General features: G+C 39.2%; 2 protein-coding genes across 4 annotated transcripts in view; one reads left to right on the forward strand and one right to left on the reverse strand.

The window, feature by feature from the left end:
* AAGAB (alpha and gamma adaptin binding protein) overlaps window positions 1–17,935 on the reverse strand; it is a 95,781-nt gene extending 77,846 nt beyond the window's left edge. For 2 of the 3 annotated variants that reach the window (XR_014326719.1, XM_082853915.1), the window contains exon 1: window positions 17,829–17,934. Coding sequence is in view for 1 of the 3 variants with exons in the window: in XM_082853915.1 (XP_082710041.1) it covers window positions 17,829–17,901 (73 nt within the window). In the remaining 2 variants the exon portion in view is untranslated. Of the gene's footprint in view, window positions 1–17,828 lie in introns of all 3 variants that reach the window. The other variant, XR_014326718.1, reaches the window with a different exon arrangement.
* Window positions 17,936–18,170: 235 nt separating this feature from the next.
* Window positions 18,171–20,721, forward strand: part of IQCH (IQ motif containing H) — a gene marked incomplete at both ends in the record, with an annotated part of 78,974 nt that continues 76,423 nt past the window's right edge. Inside the window, one exon of the mRNA XM_082850471.1 lies at window positions 18,171–18,221. Coding sequence (XP_082706597.1) covers window positions 18,171–18,221 — 51 coding nt within the window. The remainder of the gene's footprint in view (window positions 18,222–20,721) is intronic.

Genomic DNA, 20,721 nt, shown 5'->3' on the forward strand with positions numbered 1-20,721 from the left:
AAACAAAACCCAAAATTAGAAGGAAAGAAATCATAAAGATCAGAGCAGAAATAATTGAAATACAAAAAAAGAAAACAACAGCAAAAGTCAATAAAACTAAAAGCTGGTTCTTTGAGAAGATAAACAAAATTGATAAACCATTAGCCAGACTCATCAAGGAAAAGAGGGAGAGGACTCAAATCAATAAAATTTGAAATGAAAAAGGAGAAGTTACAACAGACACCGCAGAGATACAAAGAATCAAGAGACTCTACAAGCAACTCTATGCCAATAATATGGACAACCTGGAAGAAATGGACAAATTCTTAGAAAGGTATAACCTTCCAAGACTGATCCAGAAAGAAATAGAATATATGAACAAACCAATCACAAGTAATGAAACTGAAACTGTGATTAAAAATATTCCAACACACAGAAGTCCAGGACCAGACGGCTTCACAGGTGAATTCTATCAAACATTTAGAGAAAAGCTAACACCCATCCTTCTCAAACACTTTCAAAACATTGCAGAGGAAGGAACACTCCCAAACTCATTCTATGAGGCCACCATCACCCCGATACCAAAACCAGACAAAGATACTACAAGAAAAGAAAATTACAGACAAATATCACTGATGAATATAGATGCAAAAATCCTCAATGAAATACTAGCAAACAGAATCCAACAACACATTAAAAGGATCATACACCATGATCAAGTGGGATTTATCCCAGGGATGCAAGGATTCTTCAATATACGGAAATCAATCAATGTGATACACCATATTAACAAATTGAAGGATTAAAACCAGATGATCATCTCAATAGATGCAGAAAGAGCTTCTAACAAAATTTAGCACCCATTTATGATAAAAAAAAATCTCCAGAAAGTGGGCATAGAGGAAAACTACTTCAACATACTAAAGACCATATACGACAAACCCACAGCAAACATCATTCTCAGTGGTGAAAAACTGAAAGCATTTCCTCTAAGATCAGGAACGAGACAAGGATGTCCACTGTCACCATTATTATTCAACATAGTTTTAGAAGTCGTAGCCACGGCAATCACAGAAGAAAAGAAATAAAAGGAATACAAATTGGAAAAGTAGAACTGTCACTGTTTGCAGATGACATGATAGTGTACACAGAATCCTAAAGATGCCACCAGAAAACTACTAGAGCTAATCAATGAATTTGGTAAAGCTGCAGGATACAAAACTAATGCACAGAAATCTCTTGCATTCTTAAACACTAATGATGAAAAATCTGAAAGAGAAATTAAGGAAACACTCCCATTTACCACTGCAACAAAAAGAATAAAATACCTAGGAATAAACCTACCTAGGGAGACAAAAGACCTGTATGCAGAAAACTATAAGACAATGATGAAAGAAATTAAAGATGATACCAACAGATGGAGAGATATACCATATTCTTGGATTGGAAGAATCAATATTGTGAAAATGACTATACTACCCAAAACAATCTACAGATTTAGTGCAATTACCAATGGCATTTTTTACAGAACTCGAACAAAAAGTCTTAAAATTTGTATGGAGACACAAAAGACCCCAAATAGCCAAAGCAGTCTTGAGGGAAAAAAACGGAGCTGGAGGAATCAGACTCCCTGACTTCAGACTACACTACAAAACTACAGCAATCAAGACAATATGGTACTGGCACAAAAACAGAAACACAGATCAATGGAAAAAGATAGAAAGCTCAGAGATAAACCCATGCACCTATAGTCAACTAATCTATGACAAAGGAGGCAAGGATATACAGTGGAGAAAAGACAGTCTCTTCAATAAGTGGTGCTGGGAAAACTGGACAGCTACATGTAAAAAAATGAAACTAGAACACTCCCTAACACCATACACAAAAATAAACTCAAAATGGATTAGAGATGTAAATGTAAGAACAGGCACTATAAAACTCTTAGAGGAAAACATAGGAAGAACACTCTTTGACATAAATCACAGCGAGATCATTTTTGATCCACCTCCTAGAGTAATTGAAATAACAACAAAAGTAAACAAATGGGACCTAATGAAACTTCAAAGCTTTTGCACAGCAAAGAAAACCATAAAGAAGACGAAAAGCCAACCCTCAGAATGGGAGAAAATATTTGCAAATGAATCAATGGACAAAGGATTAATCTCCAAAATATATAAACAGCTCATGCAGCTCAATATTAAAAAAACAACCCAATCCAATGGGCAGAAGACCTAAATATACACTTCTCCAAAGAAGACATACAGATGGCCAAGAAGCACATGAACAGCTGGTCAACATCACTAATTATTAGAGAAATGCAAATCAAAACTACAATGAGGTATCACCTCACACCAGTTAGAATGGGCATCATCAGAAAATCTACAAACAATAAATGCTGGAGAGGGTGTGGAGAAAAGGGAACCCTCTTGCACTGTTGGTGGGAATGTAAATTGATACAGCCACTATGGAGAACAGTATGGAGGCTCCTTAAAAAACCATATGATCCAGCAATCCCACTACTGGGCATATACCCAGAGAAAACCATAATTCAAAAAGACACATGCACCCCAATGTTCATTGCAGCACTATTTACAATAGCCAGGTCATGGAACCAACCTAAACGCCCATCGACAGACGAATGAATAAAGAAGATGTGGTACATATATACAATGGAATATTACTCAGCCATAAAAAGGAATTAAATTGGGTCATTTGTTGAGATGTGGATGGATCTAGAGACTGTCATACAGAGTGAAGTAAGTCAGAAAAAGAAAAACAAATATCGTATATTAACGCATGTATGTGGAACCTAGAAAAATGGTACAGATGAACTGGTTTGCAGGGCAGAAGTTGAGACACAGATGTACAGAACAAATATATGGACACCAAGGGGGGAAAGCCGCGGCATGGTGGGGGTGGTGGTGTGATGAATTGGGCAATTGGGATTGACATGTATACACTGATGTGTATAAAATTGATGACTAATAAGAACCTGCTGTATAAAAAAATTTTTAAATTAAAAAAAACAAAATGAAACTACAATGAGGTATCACCTCATACCAGTTAGAATGGCCATCATCAAAAATCTACAAACAATAAATGCTGGAGTGGGTGTGGAGAAAAGGGAACCCTCTTGCACTGTTGCTGGGAATGTTAATTGATACAGTCACTATGGAGAACAGTATGGAAGTTCCTTAAAAAACTAAAAATAGAACCTGCATACAACCCAGCAATCCCACTACTGGGAAGATACCCTGAGAAAACCATAATTCAAAAAGAGTCATGTACCACAATGTTCACTGCAGCTCTATTTACAATAGCCAGGACGTGGAAGCAACCTAAGTGTACACTAACAGATGAATGGATAAAGATGTGGGACATATATACAATGGAATATTACTCAGCCGTAAAAAGAAATGAAATTGAGTTATTTGTAGTGAGGTGGATGGACCTAGAGTTTGTCATGCAGAGCGAAGTCAGAAAGAGAAAAACTAATACCGTATGCTAGTACATATATATGGAATCTAAAAAAAAAAAAAAAGGTTCTGAAGAACCTAGGAACGGGACAGGAATAATGATTCAGATGTAGAGAATGGACTTGAGGACACAAGGAGGGGGAAGGGTAAGCTGGGACGAAGTGAGAGAGTGGCATGGACTTATATATACACTACCAAATGTAAAATAGATAGCTAGTGGGAAGCAGCCACATAGCACAGGGACATCAGCTGGGTGCTTTGTGACCACCTAGAGGGGTGGGATAGGGAGGGTGGGAGGGAGACGCAAAAGGGAGGAGATATGGGGATATATGTATATATATAGCTAATTCACTTTGTTATAAAGCAGAACCTAACACACCATTGTAAAGTAATTATACTCCAATAAAGATGTTTAAAAAAAAAAAAAAAGAACTGGTCTGCCGAAAGTAAAACCTCTTTTTTAACCAAAAAATTAAATTTCAAATAAATTTAAGACTTTATCTTTGACATAAGGCCCCTTTTGAAACTAACTTTCTAAAAATTTTCACCAAAACCAGAACTGTTACTCTTAAATTAACAGGTCTGTGCCAATATTTGAAAATCTGAGTTTACCTTGTCTCTTTAAGAAATCAGTAGTTCTTTCTGCTTAATTTCTACCTTAAGTTATAGTCTTTTATTAATTATTAATCAATCCCATAGCAGCCAGCTGCAGTGCCCCTCATAATGGAGCTCAGGTAAGAAATAACCAGGAAGAACACATAAGTTATTAAAATCAAAGATTCTGCTTTCATGTAAATGTCTCATAGAAAAAAAAAAAACTCAGATCAAAGTCTATGTTGCATCCAAAGCTAACGTTTCAAACTTCAAGCAAGTAGCATAGCAACATGCCGATATGGAAGAAGGAAAACTGAACCAAGGAGAGTAGCAAAAAATGTATAAACTGATTTCTTTTTTAAGGGTAGGAGGAGCCACCACATGGAATCAGTCTTCATTCACGGGTAAATTTTTAAAATAATGAATTGACTTTTTTTTTAAGTGGGGAGCACAAAGAGTACAACAATGAACTCACTGTTTTTAAGGGGCAAGTAGAAGGAGCACGGGACTAGTACTCCCACCAGCACCACAGCCAGTTCTTGATATTTCCTAGGCTGGTTGTATTGTTAGAAACTGGAATAAAATGTGGGTTACGCTTTTTTCAAGTCAGTGTCTTCAACTAACATGAAAAAATTAAATCAATGAAGATGTCATATATTTACTTACAAACTGCAATTCAGACTATTTGGATCCATTAAGGATGGTTCATTTTATTAATCAATGTCTAGAATACCAGAGGATAAACCAATGTGTTACTCAGAGCTCTTAAAATTTCAATTACATACTGTGGTTGATTTTCAAGTGAGAAGATATTTACTTAACACATACAAAGAAGCTATTTCTTTCTCTTTTCTCTAAATCTAAATGAGAATAGAACCAATAAATTGGGAAAATGAATTTTACCTTTCAAAGTTTTAGCAGCTCAGTGGTCTTTTGTTTTGTTTTCATTCTTTGTGCTGCCTAAAAGAATTTGATAGGTCAATTTACTTATCAGATTTTTTTTAACATTTTATGTCTAATCAGATACTTTCAGTGAGGCTGCATGTGGGCTTTATTATTACATATGTGCCATATTAGAACTAGAGAGAAAAAAGTGAAGATTGGCTCTTTCTAGTTCTTATAATCAACATCATAATGTAGAGTTTAATTTAAAAAATGTAAATGTCTACACTAAATACAGCTTTTCTCCCTCATCCTTTATATTTGGTTTCAAACGTTTAACAAGTTTATTCTTCTCCAAATTAAAACAAAAATCACTCAAATGCTGGTGCACATGGCTAAGAGTTTCCAGAGATCAGTCAGTATAATTCACTCATTTCACAGATAAGAAAACTGAAGGCCAGAAAAAAGAAGCCACTTGCCTAATAGGAGCAGAGCCTAAAACGGAATTCAGGTCACCAGCATTCTTTCCTACTCTACTGTGGTGCATTACAGGTTACAATACTTAGCGTTTGAGCTAGGTCACACTCAAGTGTCTAATGGTCACAGCCAAAACTAACCTATGGACCTAAGCATCCTCTTCCCTTACTTGAAAACCAAAAGTAATAGCTGGAATGAGAGTACCAAAAGATGTGACCCCACAGTACAACTAACCCATCAGAAAACTGTTGATGGGTTTCAGGTATTTTTATGTCAAAAGTGAGTCATAGTGATCTTGTGGGAGTTTTTTGCCAGACAGACTTCCTAGAAAAACCTGCCACGGCCTCTCTTCTCTGCCCTGCACTAAACTGAATTTTGATGTAGTCAAAATGATGCACAAATACAATCAAGAGCAGCTTCTCCCTCCTCCTGCCATTCACTCTGCTGGCAGCCACCTGGTGGAGCTATAATACATCATTTTTTAAGAGACAAATACTAGATGATTCACTGCCAACTATGTTATTATGAATGGTTTCACAGCTTAAAATAGTTAATTCATAGTGTTTTCAGATGAGAAGTTAAACGTCAACTCAGTTCCAGTAGCAAGTGTAAACCTTTCCCCCAGCTTTAAGTACAAGTATAAATCTCCTTTCCTGTTTGAGAAACTGTTACATAGCCATCAATTCTCCAGCAACTCCTACTTACTTCTCACATCCTTGGTGATCTTATTTCCCCTATAGTCCCTCCCACTCGGCAAGTTACTGAAGAGATTCCAAAGTTGAAGAAAGCTGTAAGCCAAGGAAGCATTTCAGGTCAGTGACCCAGCAACTCCCTCTTCTTGCCCTTCTTTCTACTACTCCGTCTCTCCTGATGTTTCTTCCCTCAGAAAAAGGTTAATTTGGAAAGCAATCATTAAAGAAAGAGGCAAGAAGCTTTCTGAGGTTCCAAGGCAAATTCACAAAACAGCACAAATACCCAATTTCATACATGCATATATATAAATACAATCCTTACCTTACCCCCTCACCTATCTACCCCAGCCAAAAAAGACCAAATCAGTGCATTCTAAACTCAAGGAACTGATACTGTTTTAGATTATTCATATCTCCTTCAGTAGGAGAATTAAAGACACTTTTTTTTTTTTAAATACTTCTGAGCACTAATAGCTGTGAAGTTGTGGCTTGGCACACCAATTAGATTTTCTTTTCTTTTTTTTTTAAACATTCTTTTTTTTATATATATTTATTTTATTTATTTATTTTTTGGCTGTGTTGGGTCTTTGTTGAGGTACACAGGCTTCTCACTGAGGTGGCTTCTCTTGCTGCGGAGCATGCGCTCTAGGCGCGCAGGCTTCAGTAGTTGTGGCACGCAGGCTCTAGAGCGCAAGCTCATTAGTTGTGGTGCACGGGCTTCTCACTGCAGTGGTTTCTCTTGTTGCGGAGCACAGGCTCTAGGCGCACAGGCTTCAGTAGTTGTGGCACGCAGGCTCAGTAGTTGTGGCTCACGGGCTCTAGAGCATGGGCTCAGTAGTTGTGGTGCACGGGCTTAGTTACTCCGCAGCATGTGGGATCTTCCCGGACCAGGGCTCGAACCCATGTCCCCTGCATTGGCAGGTAGATTCTTAACCACTGCGCCACCAGTGGAAGCCCTAAAGACACTTTTAATACTGGTAGAATTAATGTGCACTTAATTAATCATGACACTGATTAAGTGATTTGTGACGAGTTGTCCAGTGGTTAAATCATATTTTCTATGCCCTGAGGGAAGTGACAGCTGCCACCTCAAATCAAGACGATCCTTCTAGAAAGCAGCACTCTTCTAAGAATACAGTTGGTTTTATTCTTTCTCATAGACCTGAAACTGCCTTTGCAGCCAGGCATCATAACCTCCCACCCCCGATACCAGTGTCTTTCATGGTACCCACTCCTCTGGGGGACCCACAGTTCCTTCCCCTTCCCTTTGTGATGGCAGCACTACTAACCAGAAAAGGCCGGAAAAGAGAGACAGCACAGACCTGGGGTCACAGGGACCTGCATTTGAATGCTGGCCCTAAGTGAGAATGACAAATTAATCTCTCTGTGAGTCATCTCCTCGACTGCAACAGGGGACAAAAACACTCCTCAAATGGCTCCTTGAAGATTAAATAAAACAGTGCCCAAGAAGCGCAGGTGGGCGCCGGGCACAGAGCAGGCCCTCAGTAAAGTTCACGTCCTCCTCCCCAGCTTAGTTTCCTGCACGTGTGTCAGCACTCCTGACTCTAAGAGGACAGGTTACACACGTGTTGAGGAGTCAGTAAGAAACATTACAATTAGGAAATAACTAAGCTGCTCTGGCCCCTCCCTTCCCAAAGTATGCCTTCTCCAAATTTTTCTTTGCCATTGTTAAGGCTCAGACTGAGACAGAAGAGAAAGCAATTAGGAAAAGTATAGGAGGCAGTAGAGTCTGACGTCAGTTGAAGGAGAAAGTAGCTATTATGAAAGAAAAGAACTGAGCAAAATGGGATTTGGAAAAAAATATGACAGCCAGAGTTTTCATTAAACAGCAAGGAGGAAAGACAAAGAGGGACCTTTAAAAATCATAATGGTTCCAGGACTTCCCTGGTGGCACAGTGGTTAAGAATCCACCTGCCAATGCAGGGGACATGGGTTCGAGCTCTGGTCCAGAAGATCCCACACGCGTAGAGCAGCTAAGCCCGTTTGCCACAACTACTGAGCCTGCGCTCTACAGCCCTCGAGGCACAACTACTAAAGCCCACGCACCTAGAGCCTGTGCTCCACAAGAGAAGCCATTGCGATGAGAAGTCCGTACACCCCAACAAAGAGTAGTCCCTGCTCACCACAAATAGAGAAAGCCCGCGCACAGCAACCAAGACCCAAGGCAGCCAAAAATAAATAAATTAATAAATTTATAAGAGAAAAAAAAATCATAATGGTTCCATATTGTTGCAACCAGTGACCATTTCATAGCCACAATTTCATGAGAACACCATACAAGGTGGGTGCTACTCTATCCAAAACTCTATAACAGTTATTAACTACCAGATTATTCCCCAAGTACTAGGAGTAGATCATACTGCTGCAGTGTAAAGGGCCTTTGGAGCCTGCATGCCATTTAAAGGTTAAAACTGCAAGGTTAGGGCTGGGACTTTACAGAGACAAATGTCAGGAAATTCTTATCTGTGATTCTCTGAGTAATCATCCTGCAGCCTCCTGGTGCATGTATATACAATATCTGTCTCCGTGTATATGACAGATCCATCAGTGGAGCAGTATGCAGTGGCTGAGAAGAGGAACTGGATTGAGTTAGAGCAACATACCCCTGCTTTAACAGGAGTACAGCAATTCTGGTTTGCTTACAACACTTAATTACCTTTTCCTCACACACTCCTCTCTGGTCACTCTGTAAATTCACATTGCCACATGCTTTGGGGCTTTTTGTATCACAGTGGAAAAGTTTTAAAAGTTTAAGCAGAGGAAATCCAACTCAGCCCTCCTCCTTTTCGTCAAGTTCGCTTTCTCCCAATAGCTGTCTGGACTTGGTCACCACATCTTCATGTTAAAATAACTGAGGGTGGGGGTGTGGTGGGGGAGGGTGCACGGTCTCTGCTTTGCCCTTAGAAGACCAACGTGAGAGACCAACATGCACAAAAGACAAAGGAAGAAGCTGGCAGCCAGGGGAGACAGAATGTGGAGAAGTGCTCTACGAGGGCCAAGAAGAACCATCAGCCTCTAAACTTCATGGGCTGCATGCAAAGACCACTTTATCAGTCCCAGTGGCACAGCTGATGGACAATTCCCACTCATATTTGGGGGAAAGGGGGGGACTTCTTTGGATTCCATTACTATCACTTATTTATTGGAATCATACGTCCAGATATCACCTAAAGCAGTGGTTCTTTATGGGGAGGTGATTTTGTCTCCCAGGGCACATGTCAACACCTAGAGACATTTTTGGTTGTCAAAAGCGAGGAGATGCTACTGGCACCTAGTGGGCAGAGGCCAAGAATACAATGCACAGGACAGCCCCACACAACAGAGAATTACTCAGCCCAAAATGTCAACAGAAACCCTGATCTAAAGCAAACGAACTTGTGGACCTGACCTGACTGTATTCATGAAACAAAATAAAAGTTGTGGACTGCAAATTTGGTTTTATTCTTTCTCATAGAACTGAAACTAGCCTTTTACAGCCAGGCACCGTAACCTCCCACCACAGACATAAATGCCTTTCATTTGCATCTGATAAAAATCCATCTCAAATGTATTCTTTAATTATTTTAACCATAAAAATTATCTGGCAATTAATCTTAGATGCTTTGAAAATAATTTATAAATGGTGATTTTCTGAAGAACAGGTAAGTCTAAACAGGGCAATTATGAGATGAAAGTAATTTTCATATTCAACTGGTAATGTTTTATAAACAAATCAGCATTAAGTAATAAAACTTCACAAAAAATGTCAATGTCTGCTCAGGTTGACAATAGAATCTGCAGCAGATGCTAACTTATTCTGAAAGCAGGTAACCATGTCTAAGATGAATTTTCCAAAACAGAGTAAATTTAATGAAGAACATTTATTTTGTAGCTCCTGTATGTAAATACTGAAAATAAGCTTGGTCCGATGGAAAACGTTACAAAGCTAACAGACCCAACATCCCAGTATCCAAAAGGTCCTTCCAGATGGGTTAAAATCATGCTTGGAGAACACACAGTCAAAGGATAATGGAAAAAGAAAACACTGATAAACTGGACTCCATCAAAATTTAAAACTTTTGCATTTCAAAAGATACCATCAAGAAAACCAAAAGATAAGCCACAGAATGGGAGAAAATATTTGTAAATTATGTACATGATAAGGAACTTGTGTCCAGAATATATAAAGTACTCTTACAACTCATTAATAAGAAGACAAAAAAAATTTTTTTTAATGGGAAAAAGCAAGACATGGAAACAACCCAAGTGTCCATCAACAGATGATTGGCTTAACAAGATGTAATATATACACACAGTGGAATATTACTCAGCCGTAGAAAGGAATGAAATACTGACATTTGCAGCAACATGGATGGACCTAGAGAATATTATACTTAGTGAAGTAAGTCAGACAAAGACAAATTTTACATGATACCACTTATACGGGGAATCTAAAAAATAATACGAATGAATCTATGTACAAAACAGAAACAGACTCACAGACATAGAAAACAAACTTATGGTTACCAAAGGGGAAAGAGACAAACTAGGAGCACAGGATTAACAGATACAAGCTACTATACATAAAATAGATAAGCAACAAGATAGCACAGGGAGTTACACTCAATATCTTATCATAACCTATAATGGAAAATAATCTGAAATATATATATATATATACACACACACATATATATATCTGAATCACTTTGTTGTACACCTGAAACTAACACAATATTGTAATTCAACTATACTTCAATTTCTTTTTAAATGAGCAAAAGATTTGAATAGACTTTTCACCAAAGATATAGGAATGGACTATATACACATGAAAAGATTCTCAACATCACTAGTTACTAAGAAAATGCAAATAAAAACCACGAGACACTACCTCACCCCAACTATATAAATGAAAATACAGACAATTAACAAGTGTTGTCAAAAATGTGGAGAAATCGAAACCCTCATACGTTGCTGATGGGAAAGGTAAAATGGTACAGCCACTCTGAAAAAGTCCAGCAGTTTCGTAAAATAGTATACAATAGTTTCTTAGCATGCCCATAATAGCATTATTCATAATAGCCAAAAAGTGGAAACAACCAAATGTCTATCATCAGATGAATGGATAAACAAAACGTGGTCTCTCCATACAATGGAATACCAAGTACATGCTTACAGCAGGGGTGAATCTCAAAAACATCAAGCTAAGTAAAAGAAGCCAGACACAACAGACCACATTTCATATGATTTCTTTTATATAAAATGTCCAGAAAAGGCAACTCTATAGAGACAGAAAGTACATTAGTGGTTGCCCAGAGCTGGGGTGGGAATGAGGAATGACTGCTAATAGGTAGAAGGTCTCCTTCTAGAATGACAGAAATTTTCTACACTTAAAACAGGTTTTAAGATTTTATGGTATTTAAATTATACCCCAAAGCTGCTTTAAAAAAAATCACTTTATTGACAAGGTAGGCGATTGAGGCACAGGTTTTAGATACTGAGAACAATGACGGCACATGTAAAGACAGTAAGTATTTGTGCAATGAAAAGTTAACGTGCTTAAAATCAGATACCTAGGAAGAGGGTAGAACTCAGCACTCAATTCACAAATTTTTTTCCTCACAAAAGTCCTGAACGACCCCAGCAGAATTCAGACAGAATGGCAATTCTCTTATATCAGCATAACAGTGCTCTTTATTACCAAATGATCACACATTTTCCTGCTCTGAGCATATACTGATTTTGATCCAGGTACGGTACTACTTTACCCCACCTCTGTGTTGAACCAGCCTTCAGGTCTGTGTGGAAAATTAAACACTAAAAAGGTTATTTGTTACTGAATCTAAAACATCACAAAGGCTCTCTAAGAGCTTCACAACTGTCCTCTCTGTCTTAACGTACCTTAGTCTTGCTTCCTGGATAAGTAATTCTCAGAGAGGTATTTGTGGTATCTGTGTGCACTGGCTCCAACACAAATACAACGTCGTGTCCAGATCCTCATTCTTGCCAGACATATTTAAAACAGTTTTCATACTTTAACCTTGTTTTAAAAATGGTTTTATATCAGATTTCATTATTTATTGAGTGTCATTACTTGCTGAGGAATTATACAGAGCAAAAGGCAGCAAGCTGTTTAAACCAAATGACCACTGCATATTTTCTGGATGTTTTTTATCTTTTGCTACATAAAAATAAGCAGTTTGGTGGCCCAGAAATAAAGGCCTGGGTCTATATACACTCAGAATCCTCCAGGATGATACAATACTCACTCAGTATCATAAACGGTTTTGTGCAACGTCGGCTGATGTGTAATACTTCCCCACTGCTCTCTACCCCATTACTGGAATGCCATTTACTGGGAAGACAAACACCTTATAATCATTTAACTCTTCAATAACAGCTAAAAGATTAGTCTAACACTTCACACAAATTCTCTACTCGACCGATAAAAGAAAAACAAAAACGAATTGGGCACCAATAGAGGCATTTTCATTTTTTATTAGTTTATTAGTTTTATTAGTTCATCTACTAAGGCTCCAACTACCATGAAAGAAAAGGTATAAACTCATTTTGAACCATAAAAGTTCTCACTGTAGTAGTGAAATCTTCTACTGTAATTTCTCCTATCCCTAAATTCACCTTGAATACATACAGCTCTGGCCACCAGGAAGTTCATCATATTTCACATATATAAAAGAACTAGAGGGCTTCCCTGGTGGCGCAGTGGTTGAGAGTCCGCCTGCCGATGCAGGGGACACGGGTTCGTGCCCCGGTCCAGGAAGATCCCACATGCCGCGGAGCGGCTGGGCACGTGAGCCATGGCCACTGAGCCTGCGCGTCCGGAGGCTGTGCTCCGCAATGGGAGAGGCCACAACAGTGAGAGGCCCGCGTACCGCAAAAAAAAAAAAAAAAAAAGAACTAGAATTGAATCTCCAACTTTTATGAGCTGAACAACCTGAGAAAATCACAACCTCTTCGACCTTTAATTATACATACATACACACAGACACACAGGAAGATAACATGGATGTGTTTTATAAGTCCCTTTGGGTCTGGAGAGAATGTGACTTGTATTTAATCTTAAGGTTGATGACTTAACATCCCTTTTTTAATAAAGATAACAATCTTGAGCCTTCTTTTAATGTTATCTGAAAATTTTAAAATATATGAAGTATCACAGTTAAAAACAAATCAAAGTTCCCCCCCTCCCCATTACCATTTGAAATCACTGCTTTAGTCTGACCACTTAATAAATCATTCTGTGATGACAACTCCAGGCCCTAGTGGTAAATCTTGCTGGCCCAATCTTTCTTCCTTTGAAGAAAATAAAGACTTGGAAATATACAATCCAATCAAAGGCAGAGTCCTCCTACCACAACAAAATAAGCAACTTTGCTTAAGCAAAAATTACTACTTATTCCCAGAGTAAAAGGCTCTACTCAGAATACCTCAAGCAGCTGCAGAAAAACGCAAATTAGAAGACCCAAGTTCTTATCCCTATTCTGTCGCTAGATAACATTGGCTAAGCTGTACAATAGCCCCTATTGTGAAATAAGAATGTTCTCTTTAGTAAATTACTTTAAGACCCCTTTGTAAATACAGGAGTCTGACAGACCTAGAAACAAACTCCCAGTCTTACAGAAGAATGAATGTTTCCCAAAGCAGCAATGTCATGCCTGATGGCCAGCTTTGCCTGCATAATTCCCCAAAGCCTAGTTTACCCATCATATAATTGAGCTACCTGGTTCCACAGTTTTAGAAACCTGAGGAGCAGCGGATTGTTTCTATGGGTAAATGCATCTGAATTCCAAACACAAAATGTCAAACTCTCTACTACAAGTGGAGTGTCTACTGCAACTTTAAAATCAGGCTTGATAATTCAGTTTCCAAAAGATAAACATGAAGCATTATATAATCTAACATAAAAATAACCGATACCGTAGAATTTTACATCTAGAAGGGATGTTAGAGATGATCTGGAACAACCTTTTAATTTTAATGTTAATTCTACATAGCAGGAGTGACTAATATATACAAGTGTTTCTACTTTGGGTTCCCTCAATTGAGAAAATAAAAATCCAGACACTGTTAAAGACCATCAGGTATGCACATGACCTTTTTAAAATACAGGGCAAGGATTTTTTTTTTCTTCACTTAGAATTAAGACTTCAACCATTCTAAATGGAAATGCGAGCATATTTTAAAACCTTCTTTTGAGTTAATCTTCTCTCTCAGTTCTTCCACCAATGCCACCACCTTAAATACTTCTGATTGCTAAGGAATTCCAACACATTTCAATGAGACAGCCCATGCACACAAATCCCAAATGAGAACATATGCTCCAGCACTTGGTACTTGAGCACTCTAGGCAACTCACCTAGTGCTTCCAAGCCCCGGTTTCTTCATTTATAAAATGGAGAAACACTGACTCCATGATTTCACAAGGATACAAGAACCAAACTAAATTATGTGAAAACATGTGTGGGAAGAATATTGATATACATATAAATGCTTATTATAAGATCTCCAAATTCCCACATTTCACTAGAAGAAAAAAATTTGCTCCAAATGTTCAGGTGTAGAACCTAAGTGGCTTACAGTTGCTAAGTTAGCATTACATACATTAAAACCAAATGGGATTTTTCTATCTAAAGTTCCTTCTAGGAAAATAGAGTAAGATGTTAAAACTTAGGTATCAACATTTTGGTATTTCCACAGGTGGAGCATATACTTTCACCACATCCCTCCTGAAGGCAGGAATAGTCTCTTAGTAGTACTTTCAGCTGCAGTAACTGGCACAGAGACTAGCTCTGTTCTTAATATCAGAATACACTTTTCCAGAATAAAAGTAAAATGTTCATATAAACATATGTGGGGTGGAAAGAGGTCTGGCCTGGGGGTACCGACACTTGCTCTCACACCACACACAGCCTTGCATAAGCATTCTGGGCCTTCATTTCCCTTTAAAAGTCTACACTGGTAATGCCCCTTTTATCTGATGTCAGACATCCACCCAGAATACTGCACATAAAGCCTCTGAGCGACAAAATGAAAAAAGCTTCTCACAAAGTCCACACTTTATCCATAGTAGAGGCCTACTGATTTTTATTTCATGTATACTTATAATAATAAACTTGGTTACTTGGTTATGAAATATTTCCCATTGATGTTAAATGCAGTACTTTTTTTATTTTTTTGGCTGCACCACGCAGCATATGGGATCTTAGTTCCCCGACCAGGGATCGAACCCGTGCCCCCTGCATTGGAAGCGTGGAGTCTTAACCACTGGACCACCAGGGAAGTCCCCAAAAGCAGTAAAATAGATCAGATGTCGAAGGAAAGAAACTGGAGAAACCCTAAATGTTCTTCTTCCTGATGCATGGGAAGGAACCAAACCTTCCCAAAAAGGTAAATTAGATTCAATCCAAAATCATATATTGCTTAACGTCACTGAACACTTAAAAGTCATTCACTATGGTAGTCTCCATCTTTTATGCCAAAATTAGACTCAATTTGTGATTAATTTAATTCAATCTTTAATTATGATAAAACAGAATCAATGCTCAGCAAATACTGTACTACATGCTCCTACTATCCGTGGTTACCCAAATCATTAACCTGGGAAGAAATGGTAAAAGCCCTCTTTTATAGTTCACGTTTCCTTACTCAAGTAATCTCTTCACTAACTGCTTCTATTTTATTTTTCACTACCTAACATTAATGGAATCACAAAGGAAAGGTCATCTAATTTTAAGCAACACAAAAGTTATCCAAGAAGCATTTTACATATGGAAATAAAGTGGATTATTTTATTTTACAGAATTAATTTTATTCCCAATGATGCTAATATATTTTAAAGAAGTACAGTGTTACTATTCCCCAACTATAGGTAATCAGCTCCTTCAAGGAAGTGACTGTGTCTGCCAATTCTGATCCTTAAAGCACGTGATAACCAAAAGAAAACTTAACAAATATTTCTGAGATTGGCTTTGAAAGGACTTTTATATATCAGTAATGGAAATCCAAATGCATATAATTCCTTTGGAAAGTTAAATACATCAGGATCTTAAGAATTCTGAGCAAATTCTGATATGTTCTCTAGATGTAATATATGATGGAAACTAATTTACAGTGTAATGGTAGATGAAAAATATCAGATAAAAATAATGAAATATATGTAAAATATAAAAGTATATTTTATATAAATATGTATTTACACAAATCATACACCTTAAATATGTTATAAATATATAATTTTATACATTTATATATTTAATATTTTGGATACAATATTTTGAATTTTTATATATAAAATGTTAAAATATTACATGTTATATATAAAATATAAAAATTATATATGAAATGTAATTATCAATTTTTTAAAACCTGTGCATTGGGAACAAAACCGTAAGGAGATGCACAGAAATGTTAAGACAGTATTTGTGTCTGCGTGATGAGACCTTGGCTGACATTTTCTTTTCTACATGTGCTAAATCTTACTTAATGGACTATGCACTACTTTTAGAATAAAACAATTTTCAAAAAGAAAAGAAAGGAAAAAATGGGAAGGAGCACTGATGAGAGATAAGGAAATGGCATAATTAGAGCAGTTAGTTACCACTTAGTGTTATAATTAAGGAACTTTTTATGTGATCACAAATGATAACTAAGTTACAGAACACTTGTGCTGCAGTGACGTCATTTGACAGGTACTACAGGAAGAAGTTAGTTTATATGATGCTTTACACTTTACAAAATGCTTTCAAAATGTCACATCACCGGTCTTTCAAAGAATCCTGTGAGATAGATTCATATGCCCCATTTTCAGGATCAGGAAACTGAGGGCTAGAGAGAGAATGTGCTTTAATAATAATATCTACCATTTACCGAAAGATTACTCTGGGTTAAGCACAAAATCCTGTGAAAATTATCACCATGTTACAAAGAAAATTGAAGGGCATAGGTTACAGCTGAGAGTCACTGTTCTTACTCGAAGCCACACATTTAAAACAGGAGTCTTGAGTTATAATCAACTTTGCGGAGTGAGTTAGTGGAAGAGTTGAGCCTATGCCCCCAGCCCTATGGTTTCTCTACCACACTGATCTTCCATTCTCGCCTATGATTCTTTCAAGAGTGACTTAGTTTGACAACCACTAGGAAGGTCCAAAGGCAAAAGAACTAGGCCCAGTAATAACCAAAAACTAATGTTGGCGGAGGGCCTAGCCTCAGGAGGAAGGCAAGGCACTGAATAACTGCAGAGTGCAGGGGGCAAGTCGAACAAGTCTTAAAATACACATCAAGGGGTAGCCAGAGGAAACACTCTCTACCTCAGGAGCAGGGATGGCAACATAAATCACGATTCCTGCACCTGACACTCGCGTTCCTCGGTAGCATTCCCAAAGCGCCTCTCCGGTTCACCTCAAAGGTTGCCCACAACAACCCCTGGGCTGGGGTCCTACTTTACAGAAAAAGCTGGAAGAAACGACATGGTGGGCCGGGCAAACAGAGAAACAACGAGTGCAGGAGCTAATGGTGGACACCTGGCGGACTGGGAACCTCGACCACGTCTGAAGGGCACCAGAGGAGTCTCGGGCCACCACCAACGGGAGCAAGAGGCCAGGGCCCGCGGCGGCGACAGAGGCCCCGAGGGAGGCCGCGGTGCTGGGACTGTCGCCAGCCGAGGCTTGGCGCGGGGCTTGGAAATCGGCCCAGGTGCCTCACTACTCACGCTGGACTAGCCGGTCTGCGGAAAAGGTGGATGAGCAGCTGGTGACTAGCGCACAGGGGACGCCCGCAGCCATCTCTGCGCCAGCGAACAGGTTCTGTCCAAGAGCCCCTTCCGCCTTGGGCGATACCACGGCCGCCGGCGCGCGGGGGAGACGCGCAAATGAAGGCGCATTCTCAGAAGGCACGGCCGGCCCTGCCTCCTCCTCCAGCCCCTCTTCCGCTCCCGGCGTGGACCAGGCCGGGCTGCGCGTGGCGTTGCCATGGGGACGAGCTCCCTCCGCAGCAGGTTCCGGCGCCTGGAGACCTCGCCTCCTCCGGGAGGTAGCCCCGCCCGGCTGTAGGCATGGCCCAGGAGACAGAAGACTACGACCCCATCGGATCCATATTAATCCAGGTGGGAAATGGGCCTCACCGTCCCTTCCCAGCTAAGACCCTTCGAGCGAGGCCCAGCAGCGCCCATCCACTCACGCCCACCCAACACTGCCTCCAACACACGAGGGGCAGCACCGCTTAGAGAACTCCCAGATATGCCAACCCAGACCTCTCCCGCCAAGCTCACACACCTCCGGAGCCTGAGCCTGGAGGTTGCGCTCTCGAAGCACAACCATTTTGCCTCTGGTAAAACTCCAAGGCCATACACACCACCGGGATCTTTACTTTGGAAAAATGCATCTTACAGTGAGGCACCATTTTTAAGTGTTATGTTCTGAAAATTTTGATCCCATGATCTAGGGAAGTGGAGGAGATACGAATCAGACACATTGCAGAGGTGATAAATCTGGGGAGAAGTTGAAATATGTGAACTGCTTTTCTTAATCACCCCAGTTTTTTTGGATCTAGAAGTCCCTTGCAAATAAATGAGTTTTGGGGATGAAATGTACACCATGGGAATTATAGTTAATAATGCTCTACTGTGTATTTGAAAGTTGCTAAGAGTAAATCTTAAAAGTTCTCATCACAAGAAAAAAAATTGTAACTATTGACATGTGTGATGATGGATGTTAACTAGACTTACTGTGGTGATCATTTAGCAATATGTACAAATATCAAATCATTATGTTGTATATGTGAAACTAATGTTATATGTCAATTATATCTCAATAAAAAATAATAAATAAAATAGAAATACCTTGCTTGGGAACATACAGATAGGGAAACGTATTAAAGATAAAAGATTGCTAATCAAGTTAAAGTTTTTGAATGTGGAAATGTGACAAACTAAAAAACACAGGGAAGTAACTTTTTCTAATCTGAGGGGAGAAATATCAAGAAAGTATTACCTTCTCCCATATAACTCAGTTTATGACAGTTACACTCAGATTTTTCCAGAATGTTAAAAGTACTTTGTTTTTTCACATTTACATATGATAGTTTTAAAACATTTCCACATATATCGTCACTTTTAACTCTTATATTTACCTCTACTTGACTAAGGCTTGAAGTAATTTGCCCAAGGTCACTCTATCAGGACTCTACTCAGATCTAAAGGGTCTAATTTTTCTTCCTGCCATGATTTGGTCTCTTACCTCCCATCTGGGAGACTTCTTTAAGTTCACCTTTTCCAAAATACAAACCCCTAAACTCACCAATTTCATAGACTTCCCCAATATAAATCATACCCAAATCTTCCAACCTCACCTTTTATTATCCTTGCTTTCACCACCACCCTAGAATGAGTTTAGCCAAACTGCCAAGTCTCAGGGAACAGTCTCCACAAGACTGTCCTCACTTAGACACAAGGCACAAGTTCATGGGTCCCTAGAACCATCCTCACTCCAGACCAGCTATTCCTAGACCAGCTAGGAAGCCCTAGCCACCACACAGTGGCTAATTTGCTAGAGCAACTCACAAAGCTCAGGAAAGCACTATGCTTACAATTACAGTGTTTTTATAGCAAAAGGATACAAATTGAAATCAGCTGTGGGAAGAGGTGCTTAGGGCACAGTCCAAGAGGGGTCCAAATGGAAAATGGTCCAGCCATTTTCTCCCCATGGAGTCATGGAGGGCATTACCTCCTTCCAGCCATGATATGTGACAATATATACAGATTATTGCCAACTAGAGAAGCTTTCCCAAGACTTTAGTGTCCAGAGTTTTTATTGGAGCTCAATCAAACTGCCCATTTGGCTGACTTTTAGTCTTCAGCTCTTCCCAGAGAGTAGACTAATGATTTCAGTCTAATTCATCTAAAGATTGGAACTGATACAGCATAGCTCAAAGCCCCCATCATAAAGACATTCCTGTCAAGCAGGACACTTCTGGGGCCTAGAGATCATCACCTCCCGGTATCCAAGGGCAAAGGCCAGACCTCTCTTTGGGAAGAGCTAAGAGAGTCATATCCATGTTGATCAACCCCCCCACTTGCTTAAAAGGGTTACTTCGTATACACTAAGTGGAGGGCTATGCAGAGAAAGAGAGGCTACAGTTAAACTGATTACTGAGGCTGATCTCTAGATACAATGTAAAATTCTTCCTGGTACAATGTAGAACGTGTATAATAAGGAAACGTGGAAGACCTTCCTTACTTTTTCACTGCATTCTGAGTATTTGTGAGCATATGGCAGCACTCTCAGACACGCCAACATGGGTTCCATTTCTACCTGGGCCTGTGAGTTACTTCCTCCCAACAGGCTACCAAAGAGCAGTACATCCAGTGAAAAGGATTCTTGGTTGGGAGTCAGAATACTGAGGTCTGACCCTGGCAATGACATTGCCAGGTGGGTAACTTTGGGCTAGTCCCTTCATCTCTCTGGGCCTCAGTTTTCTCTTCTGTAGGACACATAGCTTAGATTAGAACTACCGCTGATTCTAAATTGACCCAATTTCCCCAAGACTACATAATTGGTCTTTACTGTAAAGTGGACTTCCTTACCGTTAGCAGAGGTACTTCATTC

The sequence above is a fragment of the Leucopleurus acutus genome (genome assembly GCF_964270905.1).
Source record: "Leucopleurus acutus genome assembly, chromosome: 1".
Taxonomy (NCBI): domain Eukaryota; kingdom Metazoa; phylum Chordata; class Mammalia; order Artiodactyla; family Delphinidae; genus Leucopleurus; species Leucopleurus acutus.